We start from the raw sequence: 21,280 nt of genomic DNA, 5'->3' as shown, positions 1-21,280 counted from the left end.
TGTTTCCCTGATTTCTCTTTCTGATCTTTCATTGTTAGTGTATAGGAATGCAAGAGATTTCTGTGCATTAATTTTGTATCCTGCAACTTTACCAAATTCATTGTTTAGCTCTAGTAGTTTTCTGGTGGCATCTTTAGGATTCTCTATGTATAGTATCAGGTCATCTGCAAACAGTGACAGTTTCACTTCTTTTCCAATTTGTATTCCTTTTATTTCTTTCTCTTCTCTGATTGCCGTGGCTAGGACTTCCAGAACTATGTTGAATAATAGTGGCAAGAGTGGACATCCTTGTCTTGTTACAGATCTTAGAGGAAGTGCTTTCAGTTTTTCACCATTGAGAATGATGTTTTGCTGTGGGTTTGTCATATATGGCCTTTAATATGTTGAAGTAGGTTCCCTCTATGCCCACTCTCTGGAGAGTTTTTATCATAAATGGGTGTTGAATTTTGTCGAAAGCTTTTTCTGCATCAATTGAGATGATCATATGGTTTTTATTCTTCAGTTTGTTAATATGGTGTATCACATTGATTGATTTGCGTATATTGAAGAATCCTTGGCAACTCTGGGACAAATCCTACATAATCATGCTGTATGATCTTTTTTATGTGTTGTTGGATTCTGTTTGCTAGTATTTTGTTGAGGAGTTTTGCATCTATATTCATCATTGATACTGGTCTGTAATTTTCTTTTTTTTGTAGTGTCTCTGTCTGGTTTTGGTATGAGCCTGATGGTGGCCTCATAGAATGAGTGTGGGAGTGTTCCTTCCTCTGCAGTTTTTTGGAAGAGTTTGAGAAGGATGGGTGTTAACTCTTCTCTAAATGTTTGATACAATTCACCTGTGAAGTCATCTGGTCCTGGACTTTTGTTTATTGGAAGATTTTTAATCACAGTTTCAATTTCATTACTTGTGATTGGTCTGTCCATATTTTCTATTTCTTCCTGGTTCAGTCTTGGAAGGTTATGTGTTTCTATGAATTTGTCCATTTCTTCCAGGTTGTCCATTTTATTGGCATAGAGTTGCTTATAGTAGTCTCTTAGGATACTTTGTATTTCTGTGGTGTCCATTGTAACTTCTTTTTCATTTCTAATTTTGATTTGAGTCTCCTCCCTCTTTTTCTTGATGAGTTTGGCTAAAGGTTTATAAATTTTGTTTATTTTCTCAAAGAACCAGCTTTCAGTTTTATTGATCTTTGCTATTGTTTTCTTTGTTTCTATTTCATTTATTGCTGCTCTGATCTTTATGATTTCTTTCCTTCTACTAACTTTGGGTTTTGTTTGTTCTTTCTCTGCTTCTTTTAGATGTAAGTTTAGATTATTTGAGATTTTTCTTGTTCCTTGAGGTAGGATTATATTACTATAAACTTCCCTCTTAGAACTGCTTTTGCTGCATCCAATAGGTTTTGGATTGTCGTGTTTTCATTGTCATTTTGTCTGTAGGTATTTTTTGATTTCTTCTTTGAGTTCTTCAGTTATCTCTTGGTTATTTAGTAACGTATTGTTTAGCCTCCATGTGTTTATGCTTTTTACGTTTTTTTCCCTGTAATTTATTTCTAATCTCATAGTGTTGTGGTCAGAAAAGATGCTTGATATGATTTTAATTTTCTTAAATTTACCGAGGCTTGATTTGTAACCCAAGATGTAATCTATCCCGGAGAATGTTCCATGTGCACTTGAGAAGAAATTGTAATCTGCTGTTTTTGGATGGAATGTCCTGTAAATATTAATTAAATCTATCTGGTCTACTGTGTCATTTAAAGCTGTGATTCCTTATTAATTTTCTTTCTGGCTGATCTGTCCATTGGTGTAAGTGAGGTGTTAAAGTCCCTCACTATTACTATGTTACTATTGATTTCCTCTTTTATAGCTGTTAGCATTTGCCATATGTATTGAGGTGCTCCTATGTTGGGTGCATATATATTTATAATTGTTATATCTTCTTCTTGGATTCATCCCTTGATCATTATGTCATGTCCTTTCTTCTCTCTTATAACATTCTTTATTTTAAAGTCTATTTTATCTGACATGAGTATTGCTACTCCAGCTTTCTTTTGATTTCCACTTCATGGAGTATCTTTTTCTATCCCCTCACTTTCAGTCTGTATGTGTTCCTAGGCCTGAAGTGGGTCTCTTGCAGACAGCATATATATGGATCTTGTTTTTGTATCCCTTCAGCAAGCCTGTGTCTTTTGGTTGGAGCATTTAATCTGTTCACATTCAAGGTAGTTATAGATATGTATGTTCCTATTTCCATTTTATTAATTGTTTTGTGTTTGTTTTTGTAGGTCCTTTTCTCTTTTTGTGTTTCCCAGTTAGAGAAGTTCCCTTAGCATTTGTTGTAGAGCTGCTTTGGTGGTGCTGAATTCTCTTAGCTTTTGCTTATCTGTAAAGCTTTTGATTTCTCTGTCAAATCTGAATGAGATCCTTGCCGGGTAGAGCATTCTGGGTTGCAGTTTCCTCCCTTTCATCACTTTAAATATATTGTGCCACTCCCTTCTGGTTGTAGAATTTCTGCTGAAAAATCAGCTGTTAACCATAAGGGAGTTCCCTTGTTGTTTTTCCCTTGTTGCTTTTAATAATTTTTCTTTGTCTTAATTTTTGTCAATTTGATTACTATGTGTCTCGGCATGTTTCTCCTGCCTGGGACTCTCTGCACTTCTTGGACTTGGGTGGCTATTGCCTTTCCCATGTTAGGGAATTTTTGACTTTAATCTCTTCAAATACTTTCTTGGGTCCTTTCTCTCTCTCTTCTCCTTCTGGGACCCCTATAATGCAAATGTTGATGCATTTAATGTTATCCCAGATGTCTCTTAGGCTGTCATCATTTCTTTTCATTCTTTTTTCTTTATTCTGTTCTGCAGCAGTGTATTCCACCATTCTGTCTTCTAGGGCAATTATCCATTATTCTGCCTCAGTTATTCTGCTATTGATTCCTTCTAGTGTATTTTTCATTTCAATTATTGTATTGTTCGTATCTGTTTGTTTGTTCTTTAATTCTTCTAGGTGTTTGTTCTTTAATTCTTCTAGGTCTGCGTTAAACATTTCTTGCATCCTCTCGATCTTTGCCTCCATTCTTTTTCCGAGGTCTTGGATCATCTTCACTATGATTATTCTGAATTCTTTTTCTGGAAGGTTGCCTATCTCCACTTCATTTAGTTGTTTTTCTGGGGTTTTATCTTGTTCCTTCATCTGGTACAGAGTCCTCTGCCTTTTCATTTTGTCTATCTTTCTGTGAAAGTGGTTTTCATTCCACAGGCTGCAGGATTGTAGTTCTTCTTGCTTCTGCTGTCTGCCCTCTGGTAGATGAGGCTATCTAAGAGGCTTATGCAAACTTCCTGATGGGAGGGACTGGTGGTGGGTAGAGCTGGGTGTTGCTCTGGTGGGCAGAACTCAGTAAAACTTTAATCTGCTTGTCTGCTGATGGGTGGGGCTGGGTTCCCTCCCTGTTGGTTGTTTGGCCTGAGGTGACCCAACACTGGAGCCTACCCGGGCTCTTTGGTGGGGCTAATGGTGGACTCTGGGAGGGCTCACACCAAGGAGTACTTCCCAGAACTTCTGCTGACAGTGTGCTTGTCCTCACAGTGAGCCACAGCCACCCTCTGCCTCTGCAGGAGACCCTCCAACAGTAGCAGGTAGGTCTGGTTCAGTTTCCTATGGGGTCACTGCTCCTTCCCCTGGGTCCCAAAGTGCACACTACTTTATGTGTGCCCTCCAAGAGTGGAGTCTCTGTTTCTCCCGGTGCTGTTGAAGTCCTGAAATCAAATCCTGCTAGACTTCAAAGTCTGATTCTCTGGGAATTCCTCCTCCTGTTGCTGGACCCTGAGGTTGGGAAGCCTAATGTGGGGCTCAGAACCTTCACTCCAGTGGGTGGACTTCTGTGGTATAGTTGTGCTCCACTTTGTGAGTCACCCACCCAGTGGTTATGGGATATGATTTTATTGTGATTGCGCCCCTCCTACCATCTCATTGCAGCTTCTCCTTTGTCTTTGGATGTGGGGTATATTTTTTGGTAAGTTCTAGTGTCTTCCTGTCGATGACTGTTCAGCAGTTAGTTGTGATTCTGGCACTCTCACAAGAGGGAGTGAGCGCACGTCCTTCTACTCCACCATCTTGAACCAATCTCAATAAAAGGTTTTTTAACATAGTAATATATTTTTTAAAATTCTGTGGGGGAAATGGAATGAAGGAGTTAGAGAAGAAAAGGGAATGATGTGAAATTCTAACTGTTCAGGGAGAGTTTGTTTATTATTTTGAAACAGATAATGGTGGTTCTCAAATCCCTATGCCATTTAGATTCCTTTGGATGCTTTAAAAGTGACATAAGAGTTTTATTTTAAAGCATTAATATTTACAATATGACATCAATAAAATCTTTTGTAAATATTTAAAAGCATGATAAAAACTCTTGATGGCAAGTTACATATAAGCAACATTCTTGTAGTGATCATGGACAAAAGGGCTGGGAGTACACTGGCCTGAACTGGCTTTTCACTCTTGCCTCTCTCCTCCCATGATAAATAATTTCCCACGGGATAGGATGTAAATATGGAGTTGAGGGGTAGGGAGAGCAAAGGATGGAAGCCAGCTTGACTTCAGTAGGAAAACTTGGAGAGGAGCAGAGGTAATAATCTTAAAGGCTTGAGAGGAAAAACATAATGAGTGAGACAATCAGTTGGACAGTCCCCAACTTCTAAGCTACTGCACTTGGATGTAAGAGCTTGGGATACCCTTTCAGCCTTAGCAACCCTCTGTCAACACATGACTTCCTCAGCGGTCAGGCAGGAAAAACTCAGCATTAGAAAAGGGCCTGAGGTTAGTGGTGGTTGTCCCTAGGGTATAAGAATGTGAGTGATTACTTTCTCCTATTTCTTTCTCCAGATTTTCTAATTTCATTAAATGGATGAGTATTGTGGAAATTTTACTACACAAAATGGAGGTCAAAACAGGCTGAGAGCTGCAGGCTCTGCCCTGGGTTCCAGCCCTAGCGCTGCTGAGAGCTCACCTGTGCTGAGGGTCTGCAGGGATTTCTTTGGTCAATTTCTTCTTTTCTGGTTCTTTCTTTCATAGTCCCATTAACATTTTTATTTTATATTAACTGAAATCTCAGGGTCTTATTCTGGCATATAAGTTTCCTTCTGACTCAGGGGGGCTTGGACCTCAGGATTTTGGCTCTGCCTGCTGTCCTTTCCTGCTTCTTTGTGCTTCAGCACACCTCCCAGGCTTGAAGATTATTATGGTCTGAATGTTTTCATCCTCCACAACTTCCCATGTTGAAGCCCTAACCCCCAGTGTGATGGTATTTGGAGGTGGGACCTTTGAGAGGTAAATAGGTTTAGATGAGGTCATTGAGAGTGGGGTCCCCATGATGTGATTAGTGTCCCTATAAGAAGAGGAAGAGACACCAGAGCTCTCTCTCTCTCTCTCTCTCCATCACATGAGGACACAGTGAGAAGGGCCATCGGCCAGCCAGGAAAAGGCTCTCACTAGGAACTGAATCATCCTGCACTTTGATTTGGACTCCCAGCCTCTAGAACCATGAGAACTCAATGTCTGCTGTTCAAGCCATCAGTCTACAGTATTTCGTTGTAGCAGCTGGAGCCACCTGAGACAGGGACCATCAGTCTGGAAAAGACTGGGCCCGGCCAGCCCTGCCGTTTGTCCCTGTGCTCCGGCATCATCATGGTGATGGCACGGGGCAAGGAGGCTTCCAAAAGAACTGAGACAATGAACAGTGGTAAAGAACATCATAGATATACTTTGACATGACAATTTTGCCTCAGGTTGAGCCTTCCACATTGCCTTGGGCAGAGTGGAAAAAACATCAACAGCATTCAGGAGGGCCAGGTACTGCCTGGGAGATGCCAGGGTAACTGTGAGTGGTCTCAGAACAAGCTTCTCAAACTTTTAAGAAAGGAAATAATAGGTAAAGCTTCTGAGCTTGGAATATTTTTGTGGGAGTTAATCTCTAACAGGATACTAGTACATGTTCTACCCAACCCACTCTTGGAAGTGCTAGGTTAGGGAATCTAGTTCAAGCATTCCACTAAGAAATCTTTATTGAGCACGTATTATGTGTACAAGGCAGTAGGGATATAAGAGTGAACAAAACAAATATCCCCACCTTCCTGGAGTGAAATAGTATGTGGAGTATGTCAGATGGTGGTAGGTGTATGGAGACAAACAAAGCTGGCTTGGGGATAAGGAGGGCCAGGAGGCAGGGGTGTATTGTAGTTTGGAGTGGCCAAGCAAGACCTTCAAGGTGACTTTGGATCAGGGGAAGGAAATGAGGGGTCAAGCCAGGTGGGTAGCTGGGGGGATGAGCATTTTAGCTATAAGTCATATCTGGTGCAAAGACTCTGAGACATCCTAATGCAAGACCAGAGCAGAAAGGGGAAACATGAGGGGTTGGAGATGGAATATAGGATAGCAGGTCATAGAGATAAGGGGGAGACAAACTGTGTAGGTCATTCTGCAGAATTTGACTTTAACTCTGAGTCAGTTGAGAACCATTGGAGGATTTGAACAGCGGAGTAACTTGACCTTACTTTTATAAGGCCACTCTGGCTGCTGGGGTGAGAATGGGGGCTGAGAATAGGAGCAGGGGCATCAGTTAGGAGGCTATGGCAACACTTTTTAGAATAATTGCAACACTTCAGATAGGAGTTGAAGGAAACCTGGATCAGGATGGTAGTGGGGGAGGAAGTGAGAAATGGTCATACTTTCAATCTATTCTGATGCAGAGCAAACAGGACTTATTGATAGACTGGAAGTGGGTAGACAGAAAGAAAGGAGTTAAGGATGACCATAAGTTTTTGACCCAAGCAACAGAAAAAATGAAATGTCTATTTAGTGAAATGGGGATGACAAGGATTTCCCCACCCTCATGACATCCTTTAACAAGCTTTGCAAACTTCTAAGAAGAGTAATGGTATGTAAAGTTTCTGAAATTGGAAGATTTTTGTAGGAGAAACAGGTTAGGGTTGGAAGAAGGAGATCAGAAGCCTAGTTTCAGTCGAGTAGAATTTGGGTTGTCTCAAAATAGATCATGGACCTAACTAAATGTAAAAGCTAAAAACAGAAAACTTCCAGAAGAAAAATATAGGAGAAAATGTTCATGACCTTGGGTTGGGCAAAGAATTTTTAGATACAATCCATAATAGAAGAAAAGTGATAAATTTGACTCCACCAAGATTAAAAACTTTTGTACTTCAAAAGACACCATTAAGAAAATAAAAAGATTAGACATTTACTTGGAGAAAATATTTGCAAATTATATACCTGATAAAGTACTTGTATCCAGAATATATAAAGAACTCTTACAATTCCACAGTAAGACAAAAAATCCAATTAATAATGTATAAAAATTTAAACAGACATTTTACTAAGATGATATACAAAAGGCTAATAAGCATATGAAAAAATACTCCATATCATTAATCACTAGGGAAATACAAGTTAAAAGCACAACGAAATACCACTGTATACACATTATAAAGGCTAAAATTGAAGACAGATAATATCAGTTGTTGGCAAGGAAGTGAGAAACTGGAACTCTCACAAACTGTTGGTGGGAAAGTAAAATGATAAAGCCAGTTTGTAAAACAGATCAGCACTTTCTTATAAAGTTAAATATACATTTATCATATGACCCAGTTCATAGAAGCATTATTTATAATAGCCCCAAACTGGAAATAATCCAAATATTCATCAACAGGTGAATGAATAAATAAAATGTAGTATACCCATATGATGGAATATAATTCAGCAATAAAAAGGAAGAAAATGTGGATAGATGCTACAATGCTTATAAATCTCAAAACCATGCTAAGTGAAAGAAGTCAGACACAAACCCCACATATTATATGGTTCTATTCACATGAAATGTCTAGAAAAGTCCTATTTATAGGAATATAAAACAAATCAGTGTTTGTCTAGGGCTGGGGGTGGGAGTGGCTGCAAACAGGCATAAAGGAACTTTTTGGGGTGATGAAATGTTCTAAAACTGGATGGTGGCGATGGCTGCACAGGTCTACAAATTTACTAATAATCATTGAATCGTATACTTATAATGGGTGAATTTTATGATATGCAAATTATGCTTCAATAAATCTATTAAAAATGTGAGCTGTCTTATGTGATATGCAAAAGTGGGTGTTAAGTTGGTAGTTGCACATTTAGTCTGAAAGAAGCCCAGACTGGAGATAAAAGTTGGGAACTGCTCAGTTATATATAAGATAGCTATATGATAGAATTTAAAGTCTTGAGATGACTGAGAGAACGAGTGTTGACAAAGAAAAGGGGGCTGAGCACTGAGCTTGGGGGCTCCAAGATTTAGAGGCTGGGGTGTAAGAACTAGCAAGGAGATGGAGAGGTCCAGCCAGCGAGGGAGAAGGAAAACCAGGAGAGTGGTGTCCGGGGAGCCATGTACAGAAAAGAGGAGAGAGCGTGAGCTGCAGGGAACGCGACTGAAAGTCAAGGACGGTAAAGATGAAGGACTGACTATAGAATTTAGCAAATGTGCGGTTCGTGGGGACCTCAACAAGGAGAATTTTGACAGGGAGAGGGATGTGAATTACAGGAGTAGGTTCAAGATTGGAGCCAGGATGGGAACAGACGACTCTGGAGGAATTTTGCTATAAAGGAGTTTTTGGGAAAATGTGTTTCCTTATAACTAATAATAATGATGGGTCTGTTTTATATTCTTTGTATTCTTTTATGAGATGGTCAGTCAGGTGGGGCACAAGAGGAGACAGAGGAGAGGCTCAGGAAACAAAGTTGATCATAAACTCTCAGGTTCTGCAGCCCGGGGGCAGGACATGCCACGCAGGGCACATGGAAAGACACCAGGGTGGTCAGGAGCAGAAGACAGGAGGGGCTAAGAGCTCAGCTCATGGCCTTTCTTGGGATTTCTGAGGGAAAGACAAGGCAGGGCAGGGTAAGCAGTTTATGGTTGGTGGGTTGGAGTGGTTCTGGGGGGCTCTAAGCTATAGGGGTGGTCCCTAGTTGCCTGGTACCTGGCCCTGGGATGATCCAGGCAGAGGAATCTTGCTTCCTGGGGTTGCACTGACGCCGAAAGCTCAGGTTCTCTGCACTGGTGCCAGAACGAATCTGAGAGACAGAGTTCTGGGTGAAGGAGAAGAAGATAGCTTTATTGCTTTGCCAGGCAAAGGGGGCCACAGCAGGCTCCTGCCTCAAAGAACTATGTGTCCCAACCCCAGAGGATTTGATGAGAAGTTTTATAGCAATAGCTCAGGGGGGATGTTGCTGACAAGATTAGGATGTGTGAAGGGCTTGCACTCCCTTAATCTCATCTCAGGTGCTCAGTCTCCTAATCTGGAGCTTTTCTGGTCCCTTTAGTCTTGCCTCAGGTGGTTTCTTGGCTGCTCTTCCCTTGATTAGTAACAGTTCGAATCGAGCTTTGGAACTCAGGGAAGGTCATGGAGGCTGGAGTCTTGCCTACAAGAAACGGGGGACAAAAAAGGCCTCCATGCCCAGGTAACCCACAGGACCTTCGCTCAGTTTCAGTACTGGCCAGACAGAGGAGGTGGGGCTCTGGATTGGTTATTTTGCATTAAAGTCATGCTCCAGTCCTGACTCTTTGCTAGCTCTAACAATTGGCTACAGTCTCCCCAACCAGAAAGGTTTTTTTGTTTTTGTTTTGTTTGTTTGTTTGTGTGGGTGCTTATTTTTAAGATGTCAAAAATCATAATATCCAGAAAAAAATTGTATTGAATACAGCATACAATTTATTTTTACTTAGATAAATATTTTACTTAGTACTGTAATTTAGTCCCCCCAGTACTGCGTGAGGTAGTAAACTCCAGTGTTGGTGAACTTTTGATATTTCGTACATTCCCCAGTGTGCACCCTCTGACTAGAATGTTCTTCACTGCTGGGCTCCAAGGTAACTCCCAAGACCAGCTCCTTTGGGCCATTCTCCTCTTGTCTTATACTGAACTTTATAACATTTGTTTCCTGGGTCAGTCTCTCCAGGTCTTGGTGACTTTTAAAAAGTATGCCTAAAATAAGTGATCTATTTCCTTTCATTTGCATCAAATTTCACTGGATTCTGAATTTTATTTTCAACCAATGCTGAGAAATTGGCTCTGAAATGATGCTTTAACCAGAGAAACTAACAGGAATGGATAGAAAACAGATGTCGGTAATGAAGAAACTTATGTTCATAAGAAACTGCTTAACATTCAATAGTTCCTCCCTTAAGAGACGGTGCAAGCTGGAATCGTGGGGGAAATGTGTGTACTTTTTTCCTAGTTGTTTATTTGATTGGGAGCTATGTTCCTATTCGGTGAAATGCTTTCTGTATTTGGAAAGTCATGACTGTGTATATGTTTGAATAGCAGATTAGAAGCCAAAGCTTTCAGTGCATGGATTTACACTGCTGTTCATCAGGGAGATGGCCCCTCTGGGCGTGTGCCTGGTGCAGTGCGGAGGCCATGTCTTCAAGGGTGCTGGTATCTGAGCATCTGACTACAGTCTGGACTTGACAACACTTGGAGCCCCGCAGGAATGCTATAGGATAGAGAGGGTCATGGGTTCAAGGGCAGAGGCTGGGGTGGTAGCGCTGAGCAACAAGCCAAACCCATGAGAGGTTTGGGGAATGAACCATCAAGAGGGAGTCAAAGAATTGGATCCAGGTGAGCAGACTTGGTTGGAAGGATGTGGTGGGTGTGGTATGGGGGTAGTAAGTGAGCATACAGAAACCAGAGCATGGCCTTGAGTAAAATACAGAGAGCACTGTACCTTCCCTGGGCAACTGTAAACCATTCTCTTTAAAGACCAATCAGAGTTAAGATTTGCTGGTATAGAATGATGCTGTAGTGCAGCAATTAAGAACACAGGTTCACTTAGTATGATAATCTGAGGGAACTATATTCAATATCCTGGTTTATCAAACCATAGTGGAAAAGAATATGAAAAAGAATATATATATATATATATATATATATATGACAAACACTTTGCTGTATAGCAGAAATTAACACAATATTGCAAATCAACTGTACTTCAATGAAATAAATTTAAAAAAAAGAAAAAAAAAAGAACACAGCTTCCTGAGGTCTGTAGACTGGAGTTTGAGTTCTGGCTCCACCACCTCTAGCTGTTGGTTCTCTCTGAACTTTAGTTTCCTAACTTATAAAACAATGCCTGATGACAGGACTGTTCTGAGTGATGTAATGCATGTAAAGACCTCAGCATGGTGCCAGCCATATCATAACACTCAAAAGAGGTAATTATTTTTGTTAGTTATTTAGCATCAAGTTCTTCTTCCAGCTGGAGAAGGCGACTAGGTATGTGCCAGACCCTATGTGCGGTGCTTTCTGTGTATCATCTGATTTCACTGTCATAACAGCTGCAGGAAGCCAAGGCTTTTATGATCCTCGTTTTTATCAACATAAACGAGGCTTCTGTGGCTGAGGGAGACGGGGCTGCGGCTTGAGGTCAGGACTAAAAGTAGTAACGAGTGGTAAGTAGTGAGTCTAATTTCAGTTCCTATGGGTTTCAAGGAATGTGTGCTGACTTGAAATGTTGTTTATTTCTCTTAATCTTGGGCAATGTACTGGGACATGAGTAAGAAAGAGAATGAGGAATCTTGATGGAAATCTTATCAGAAAGCTTGCTGTGTGCCTCAGAACATGGTATTAAGCTCTCAGGGTTCAAGGCTGTCAGATTTATCATCTGGTTTTCTCCCTTCCTTCCTTCCTTCCTCTCTTCCTTCCTTCCTTCCTTCCTCCCTTCCTTCCTTCCTTCTTTCCTTCCTTCCTCCCTCCCTCCCTTTCTTCCTTTTCTTTCTCTCTCTCTCTCTCTCTCTCTGAGGGAGAGGAGGATGCCTCAGGTAAACCAATAAGTGCTTAGAGAAGAAAAATATAATGAAATCATATGAGCTTAAAAAGTTCCACAGCTTTCTTAGCATAAACTTTCTTGCTTGGGATAGGGAAACCACCGAATCTGAGGTTTTGTCTAGAAAAATGTAGGTAAGTAGCATTTATAAAATGGTCATGAGAGACAGCCTCTTGAACCATTTAGTAGTCTTAGCCCAAGTTGGGGGGGTGGGTGGGAGGTGCCAGGATGGTTCCACATATGAAAATCAATCAGTGTGATACACCTCATTACCAGAACAAAGGACAAGCACCACATGATCATCTCGATTGATAACAGAAAAAACATTTGACAAAATTCAACATTCTTTTACGATAAAAAACATTCGACAAACTAGGAATAGAAGGAAATTACTTCAACATGGTAAAGGCCATATATGAAAAGCCCACAACTTACATTATACTCAGTGGTGAAAAACTGAAAGCATCTCCTCTAAGATCAGGAACAAGGCAGGGATGCCCCCCCCCACCCCCAACTTTACTTCTATTCAACATAATACTGGAAATCCAAACCAGAGCAATTAAGCAAGTGCTATAGACAGAATGTTTGTGTCCTCCCTGAATTCATATGTTGAAGTTTATGTCCCAGTGTGATGCTATTTGGAGATGGGGCCTTTGGGAGGTGATTAAGTCATAAGGGTGGAACTTTCATGAATGGGACTAGTTCCCCTATGAAAAAGACCCCAGAGAGCTTCTACTCTGCCCCTTCTACCATGTGAGAACACAGCAAGAAGACAGCCACTTATGAACCAAAAAGCAGGCCCTCCTTACCAGACACCAGATCTGCTGGTGTCTTTGTCTTCAACTTTTCAGGCTCCAGAACTATGAGAAACAAAATTTCTGCTGCTTATAAGCCACCCAGTCTATAGTGTTTTATATTAACAGAGCAAACAGACTAAGACAGTAAGAAAAAGTTACAAAAGGCATCCAGATTGGGAAGGAAGAAGTAAAATTATCTCTGTTTGCAGAAGACATTGTCTTATATAGAGAAAACCTTTAAAGAGTCCCCTCCCACACACAAAAAATGTTGAAACTAATAAGCAAATTCAGCAAAGTTGCAGCACAGAAAATCAATATGTAAAATCAGTCATGTTTCTATCCACTAACAGTGAAACATCTAAAAAGGAAGCTAAGAAAACAATTCCATTTACAATAGCATGAGAAGAGTAAAACACTTAAGAATTAACTTAACCAAAGAGGCAAAAGACTTGTATGCTGTAAACTATAAAAAACTGCTGAAAACATTTAAAGAAGACACAAACAAATGGAAAGTCACCCCATGTTCATAGACTGGAAAACTTAATATTGTTAAAATGTCAATACTACCCAAGGCAATCAACAGATTTAATGCAATCCCTATCACAATCTCAATGGCATTTTTCTTATGAAAAGAAAAGTTCATCCTAAAACTCACATAGAATATTAAGGTTCCCTGAAATAGCCAAACCAGTTTTGAAAAACAACAAAATTGGAGGCTCAGGCATCCTGATTTCAAAACATATTATAAAGCTACATCCATTAAAACAGTGTGGTACTGGCATAAAGACAGACATATAGACCAATGGGATAGAATAGAGAACTCAGAAGCAAAACCATGTGTATGTGGTCAAATAATCTTCAACAAGGATGCCAAGACCACTCAATGGGGAAAATACAGTATCTTCAACAAATGGTGTTGAGAAACTGGCTATCCACGTGCAAAAGAATGAAGTTGACCCTTACCTTACACAATAAACTCAGAAAGTATTAAAGACCTAAATGTGAGACGTAAAGTTATAAAACTCCTAGAAGAAAACACAGAGGAAATCTTCATGACATTGAGTTTGTTAATGACTTCTTGGATGTGACACCAAAAGCACAGGCAACAAAGGCAAACACAGACAAATGGGACCACCTCAAACTTAAAAACTTCTTCGCACCAAAGGACACAATCAATAGAATACAAAGACCAACTGTGGAACGGGAGAAAATATTTGCAGTTCCCTTTGGATCTAATTTCCTTCTTCTTCCTCTTGCTCACTGTCTGTCAACCACTCTGGCATCCTTGTTCCTTAAATACACCAAGCACACTCTTGCTTTAAGGCCACTTTCCTCAGGGGTCTCACATTTCCTTCAGGCCTCTGCACAAACATCTTCTCACTGGAGAGGGCTTCCCCTGATGACCTTTCATAAAACAGCAACCCTTCCTCTCATGTCCACTGTAGTCTCGTCCAGCCAATTCTTTATGTTTCTCTGTAGCACTTCTCACCACGGGCCATACTGTATATTTATCATATCTTTTTTGATTTGCTTTCTCTTTTTCCCTCTAACTCCCCAGCTGGAATATAAACTCTGTCGGGGTATTAAGGCCTTTTATTCTTGTCCCTACTTTGCAGATAAAGAAACTGAAGTTTAAGGAGGTGGGGAAACTTGCCCAAGCAAGTAAGAAAGTAACAGGTATAGACTGGTACACACACTTGTCTGACGCCAAAGACCGAGGCCTTAACGGATACAACTGTATTGCTTTTCTGTCACAAGCTTAATAAAGAGATGGGTGGAGAGCTTTCTGAGTGGGCACCAAAGCCTGGGAATGCCCAGGTGGCCACAAGGCATTCAGAGGCCAGTAGCAGTCAACCAGGGTGGAGACATATTGGAGAAGAGTGGGAGTAGAATTGGAAAGGGCCAGATCACATAGGGTCTCAGAACTCAGAACAAATAAGAGTGTGGATTTTATGTGATGCTCATTACAGATTTCTGAGTATAGTTTTAAAGAAAGATGAATGTGGTGGTTTAAATATATGCCCATAAATTTCTTTGACACACCTCTCTTTAAAGGTGGAGCCAAATTTCACCCCCCCGAAGATGGGCTGGACTTAGTTTCCTGCTAAGTGGGTGGGTGATTTCCCAGGTGAGGTCCTATAAGACCCGGCTGCTCCTGGACACACTAATTTCTGTACACACTGGGTGTTTCAGAGCCCTCTGTTTGGAGTCCTCTCCCACCAACACTCTACCACGGAGACACCTGCACATCCTCTATTGCTTCTGCTCTGTGTCTTGCCTTTCCTGTCTCAGGTCGAGACTCCTCATGTTGCTCATTCCTTGCACTCTTGCTCTAACATGTGTTGACATGCTGAATGAGACCTATTCTGCTCTCTTGACCACATGGCTGACTTTCTGCTGGTCTTGACCTCTCATTTCTAACTGATGCCTGTCTACCCAGGCTTCTAATCCATCAGGTGCCCTCACCTCACTCCCAGGGATTTGCTCTACATCTTGGCCCACCAGTGCTGCCAAATGAGCAACAGCCTCCAGCTCTGCCCTGAGCTGCCCAGAGACCAGCTGGTCATGACCTTGCTCAGGCAGGCACATCTTAGCCTTGTACTGTTCTTTCCTTCTTCAAATCATAAATTGTATTTTTTATTTTATCCTTTTGGACTAATGCATAGATTGCCTATTATCTCACTCTAACACACCTTAGTTACTGTGTATTTATCTATTTAAAATACTAGTGCATACTATTTAAATATTTAAAACTGTGCACACTCTTTAAAATATTTCCACATCCTTTTCTTGATTTGATCCTTACAATCACCCCCATGGTGACAGGAAAGAGTATTTCTCCCATTTTAGGAAGAAGGAAAGAATTCACTTTTCATTATGCTACAGAGCCTTTATTACTGGCCATGCTCTCTGACATTTTTTTTTCTCTTGATTTTAAAACAACTACTTAAATATTCAATAGTTGTGCTCTGGACAGAATTGTGTCCCCACAAAATTCATACGTTGAAGCCCTAACCCTCAGTGTGACTATATTTGGAGACAGGGCCTCTAAGGAGGTAATGAAGGTTAAATGAGGTTATATGGTAGGGCCCTAATATAATAGGATTAGCATCCTTATAGGAAGAGACACCAAAGTGAGCACACAGGGAGATGCCAGCCACCTACAAGCCAGGAAGAGAGGACTCACTGGAAAGTGACCACATGGGCACCCTGATCTTAGACTTCCAGCCTCCAGAATTGTGAGAAAATAAATGTCTGTTGTTAGAGCCACCCAGTCTATGGTATATTTTGGTACGGCAGCCTGAGCACACTAAGACAAACTGTAATCTTCAATAATGAATAATTTTACCCATTTAGAAAATGAAGTAACTATATGGGATAAAGTTATATATGGGATAAAGTTTGGTTCTACTTTACTAACTGGTAACAGTTCTACTGTGTTATTGGTTTTGGATGGGAACCACATTTTTCTTAGGGTTGGACATCAGATGAACTTGCTTCCAAAGCCCTCTAATTTCCAATAGTTACTTTATTCCCCAGCTCAGCTGCAGAAAAATATAGTAATAATAATTATGTAACAATTGAAAAGTGTAACACGCCTTCTTCCCTGGTCTAATCCACTGTTCAAGAAAAGCAACAAGTGAGGGGTAATAATTTTCCCTACAGTGAGCAGAGAATGAATGATGGTCACTGTGATGGGGAAAAGTAATGCTGTAAAATACAGGCCACAGTTCCTGGAGGGAGAAGGGAGTATGTGTGTGTGTGTGTGTGTGTGTGTGTGTGTGTGTGTGTGTGTGTATGTGTGTGTGTGTTGGGGGGTGGGGTGAGGGATGGATAAGAGAAGGGGTCCTCGAGGGGCAGGATCTCCGAGAGCCTCAGAAACATCCTCAGGTTTTCCAACATCTGATTCTAATACTATTTCATTGACAAATATGCCTTCCCATTTCACCCACCCTTGAATGTCTACCTATTTGATTATTTGCACCACTTCTATTTCAATGAATGCTTCAAAATTCTGTGGTTATGTAAATATGTCTTGGGGTTGTGTCCTGTCTCCCAGACAGAGGTGAACTTAGAAATTGCCTAGAACTGGGGTAAAATGCTGTGGAGGGCGGTGGACGCGCACAAAAAATAATACCCAAGCAAAATCCCCACGATGCTCTGTGCTGATCCCAGGAGGCAATTAATACTGGTTGACAGAACTTACTCCGTGGGCCTCGTTGGCTCGTCATGCCCAGGAGGTGAGTGTCAGAACCTTCCTGCATGGGCTCCTCCTGGTCGTCTGGATGGGATTTTTCAGACACCATTTCCTTGGGGCCAGCAGCCGACAGCTGTGGGCAGATGGTCAGAGGTTGTGAATCTCAGGGCTTTGGTTGACTCAGATGCTATCTCAGGATGAGGTGGGTCACTTAGCAAGGGGACAGGCCTTAATCCTCTTCAGATCTAGATAACTGTGGTCTGTGTCACCTGAGTCACTGTGGTCATGATCACCTATCCCCACAGGAAGCAGCCGATCCTGATTTTCTCTAAGAGGTTTCGGGGAGATGACCCAGGTGGCGCAGTGACTTCCCTGGTGGCGCAGTGGTTAGGAGTCCCCGTGCCAATGCAGGGGACGCAGGTTCGTGCCCTGGTCTGGGAAGATCCCACATGCCACAGAGCAACTAAAGCTGTGTGCCACAACTACTGAGCCCGCGCACCTAGAACCCATGCTCCACAACAAGAGAGGCCACCGCAATGAGAAGCCCACGCACTGCAATGAGGAGTGGCCCCTGCTCGCCACGAGAAAAAGCCCGTGAGCAGCAGCGAAGACCCAACGCAGCCAAAAAATAAAGAAATGAATTTAAAAAGAAATTAAAATAAAATGAATATTTTCACTTTTTCTAGGTTTAATGTGTAGAGCTCTGTAGAAATTTGGAGGAAAAGGGAAACAGGAAAATCACAACCAAACTATTTGATCCCAGCTCCAACTCATTTGGGAATAGCTGTCAAAGTGTCCTTGGTTAATCCAGGGCAAAGAACAGCCTCTGGTTCCTTCCCCAAACTCTCAGAGGAGGACAGACTGGTGAGCAGAAGTGGCAGTGGAAGCCCCAGGTGAGTGATGGCCTTTGGGCCAGACAAAGGCTTGCCTCCAAACTCAGATTTACCGTGGGACTCGAGCAAGTTATCGAACTTCCTAACTTCCTTCGTCATCCGTAAAAGAAGGGAAATAAAAATAGCCCATTCACTGAGATGCTGCTATGTATAGGCACTTTGTAAAGCACAGACATTCTGACTTAAATAAATGGCCTAGAGTGGACCTGAGGCATTTGACTTAAAAAAAAAAAAAAATCCCCAAGTGATTCTGAAGTGCCACTGGGGTTAAGAAACACTCTCCAGATTTCTCACAAAGCACCAAAGACTGCACGTTCGTTGTCTGATCAGGGCTCTTTGTGCAGTTCAAGGAATGAGATGATGTCTCAGGAAAGCGCCACACCTAGGACACAGAAAGTGCCTTCTCCTTTCCATCCCTGCTCCTTTCTCCCGTTTAGTCCAAGCTCCACGCCCCTAGCCCCGGTCACCATTGCTTACTCTGCCTGTGGCCTTGGGGCTAAGGACTTGAGCTCTTTCCATTTGTACTGGCTCATCTGACGCCTCGTTGGGCCCCGTGGCCCCGGCTGCAGAGCCCCCCGCTGACCTTGCAGGAAGGGGTTAAAGTCCCTGAGTGGCCAGAGGGCCCAGCCACAAGGCCAGGTAGCACCTCCAGCCTCTCCGGGCCCTCCCCTGGGTCACTCCATCCCAGCTACAGAGAAGGAGTTTCCTTGGCCCAGCTTGTCCCAACGGGATTGTGCTGGGCGACGGGAGAGCTGAAAAGGGGTTTCTCCCCTGACTTCAGCTCTCCTGGTGCCCTCCCCGCCACCCCGTCCCCGTTCTCCAGGCGGCCCCATCACGTGGCTGCCGGCTCAAAATGGCTCTCCTTCCCCCTCCCTTCCCTGCTCGCATCTGGATTATTCCAAGCCAATCGCCCCTCCGCAAAATCTTCCCGGCTTCCTTTCCAAGGGCGTCTATTTACCTGGAGAAGGTGGACCTTGTATAGGGATGCTCACGGCCAAGGAGGGCAACTTCTGCTGCGGGCAGAGCCGGGGGAGGGACCGCCAGCAGGCCCGGGAGATGGGGGTTGGCCTTGATTTAGACTGAGGCAGAATTTGGGCTTGGAGCTGGGAAAGTGGAAGTTCCCTGAGATTTGTAATCCTGCACTGCCATCTACCGCTGGTCTTAGTCTATGGCCTTTGATGACAGCACTAAAGGGGCTCATTTCAGCATTTCTAAACTTCTCTCTCAGGGGATGGGAAAAACCTTGGAGGAAACATGCTCCAAATACTGCCCATGGCTTCATGGTAAGGGTCATCCGTGAGACCCCACATAGGGTCCTTCAGCTGGACCATCCACCAGCATCCCTGCCTCTCCCAGAGAAGGCCAAGTGCTTGTACCCATAGGAGGCTGTATGGCCTCTCGGGGTGCAGTGAGCACTTAACTGACAGCCCCGTAGACAGACAAGTGCTTCTGTCACTCCCTACCTGCTTCTTTCCTTTTTGTCTTGGAACCTTCACGGTCTTCTTCTGTCTTCCCTCATCTGCATCCTCACTGTCTTCAATGAACTCCTTTGTTAAGATGCAAATGGAAGAGTTATCTCTTAGTGTGTGTGTGTAAATTGGGAAAAAATGATAAGTGAGGAAGAGGGGTGGGATTTTTAGGTGTTAAAATGACTGTCTTGTCCTGGAGCCTCCACCCACTGAAGTTGAGTGTGAGCGAAGGGACAGTGGACAGACATCACCATCTACTCTTCTCAAAAGTTGTATCCAAATGGAAAGATGGTCAATGATATGGTGTTGGAGCTTCCATCGACCCAGGTGCTCATTCATGCCTAGGGAATTTATGGACTGCTGACTGTGTTCCAGGCCCTGGGCGCACAGAGGTACCGGAGGTGACTTCCCTCAAAAGTCATAATCTAATGAAGGCCACGAACAAGTGAATCTGCCAGGACTGATGTACTGACCCGGATGGAGGCCTCTGGCCCAGGACGATATCAGAATCACACTAGGGGCTTCCAGGGTTGGGCTTCTCTGCTCCCCACAGCCTTACTGTCAGGTAGAGAATAATGAGGGTACATGTTAAATCACCGTGGAAGTTTGTATTTAATACAAATTTTTTCAGGTCTTTTTGAAAAGGGAGAAATCCTTTTTGTGTTTTGTTTTGTTTTAAAATTTTCTTGGAGTATAGTTGATTTACAATGTTGTGTTAGTTTCAGGTGTACAGAAAGTGAATCCGTTACATATATACTCTTTTTTTAGATTCTTTTCCCATATGGGTCATTACAGAGTATTCAGTAGAGCTCCCTGTGCTATACAGTAAGTTCTTCTTAGTTATCTATTTTACATATAGTAATGTGTGTATGTCTATCCCAATCTCCCAATTTATTCCTCTCCCCCTCCCTTATCCCCGGGTAACCATAAGTTTGTTTTCTACATCTGTAACTCTACTTCTGTTTTGTAAATAAATTCATTTGTATCCTTTTTTTAGATTCCACATATAAGCAGTATCATATGATTTGTCTCTCTGTGTCAGACTTAATTCACTCAGTATGACTATCTTTAGGTCCATCCATGTTGCTGCAAATGGCATTATTTTGTTCTTTTTTATGGCTGAGTAATATTTCATTGTATATATGTACCGCATCTTCTTTATTCATTCCTCTGTTGATGGACATTTAGTTTGCTTCCATGTCCTGGCTATTGTAAATAGTCCTGCAATGAACATTGGGGTGCATGTATCTTTTCAAATTAAGATTTTTTCTGGGTATATGCCTAGGAGTGGGATTGCTGGGTCATATGGTATTACTATTTTTAGTTTTTTAAGGAACCTCCATACTGTTTTCCATAGTGGCTGTACCAATTTACATTCCCACCAACAGTGTGGGGGTGTTCCTGAAAAGGGAGAAATCCTTTAACAGTGCCAACTTCATTTCTTTTTCCATATTATGCTTTCTAAAGTTTTAGTCATAAAATGTTAGAGCTGAAGCCTCTTAAGTTTGAAGCTTTAAAGTTTTCTAGTTTGAGTTTTGCAAACCAGGGCACAAGTACCTCGGGGTATAAAAGAAGTTGCAAGATAAACCCAGAACCTCTTCTGGTGTACCGGATTTATTAGACATTTTTTTTTCTAAAATTGGGAAATTTTTGTTTTTATACTGAAACAAGCTTGGAACACAAAGCATGGGTTTTAATCATATACGATTTCAAAGAAATGGCATGCAGGTTGCTGGGCTAGGCTTCAACCACTCAGCAGTGCCCTTGGCCATCTGTTTAGAGAAGACCTGAGCTTCAGCTGCAGAGGAGGGAACTGAGGTCCCAACCAGGGAGTGGGCATGGCTTGGGCTTTTTCTTTGTCTAAGGGACCTGATTGCTCTGACTCACCCTCTGGGTGCAAGCCCCACCCTCACTCAGACCTCCTTCTTCAGAGCGGTGTGCAACTGTGGCTCTTAATTCAAGTCTAAATTCTTATTGGCTTAGAATGGACTTGTGAGAAATATACATCAAGCTTTTTTTTTTTTGGCTTTCCAATAATGTTTTGATCCTCTGTCAATGGAAAACTCT

The 21,280-nt window shown here is 42.1% G+C and overlaps 1 protein-coding gene across 3 annotated transcripts in view; it reads right to left on the bottom strand.

Annotated features, from left to right (window-relative positions):
* Positions 1 to 21,280, bottom strand: part of CC2D2A (coiled-coil and C2 domain containing 2A) — a 136,154-nt gene that overhangs the window by 108,376 nt on the left and 6,498 nt on the right. For all 3 annotated transcript variants that reach the window (XM_022566980.3, XM_089911692.1, XM_089911693.1), the window contains 2 exons: positions 19,208 to 19,291; positions 16,861 to 16,984 (listed from right to left, as the gene is read on the bottom strand). In XM_022566980.3, the coding sequence (XP_022422688.2) occupies positions 16,861 to 16,984; positions 19,208 to 19,291 (208 nt within the window). The remainder of the gene's footprint in view (positions 1 to 16,860; positions 16,985 to 19,207; positions 19,292 to 21,280) is intronic.

This window comes from Delphinapterus leucas, chromosome 5, assembly GCF_059928025.1.
Source record: "Delphinapterus leucas isolate spDelLeu-1000000601 "Yukka" chromosome 5, BTC_Dleu_Yukka2, whole genome shotgun sequence".
Lineage (NCBI taxonomy): Eukaryota > Metazoa > Chordata > Mammalia > Artiodactyla > Monodontidae > Delphinapterus > Delphinapterus leucas.
This window is presented reverse-complemented; position numbering and strand designations above follow the sequence as displayed.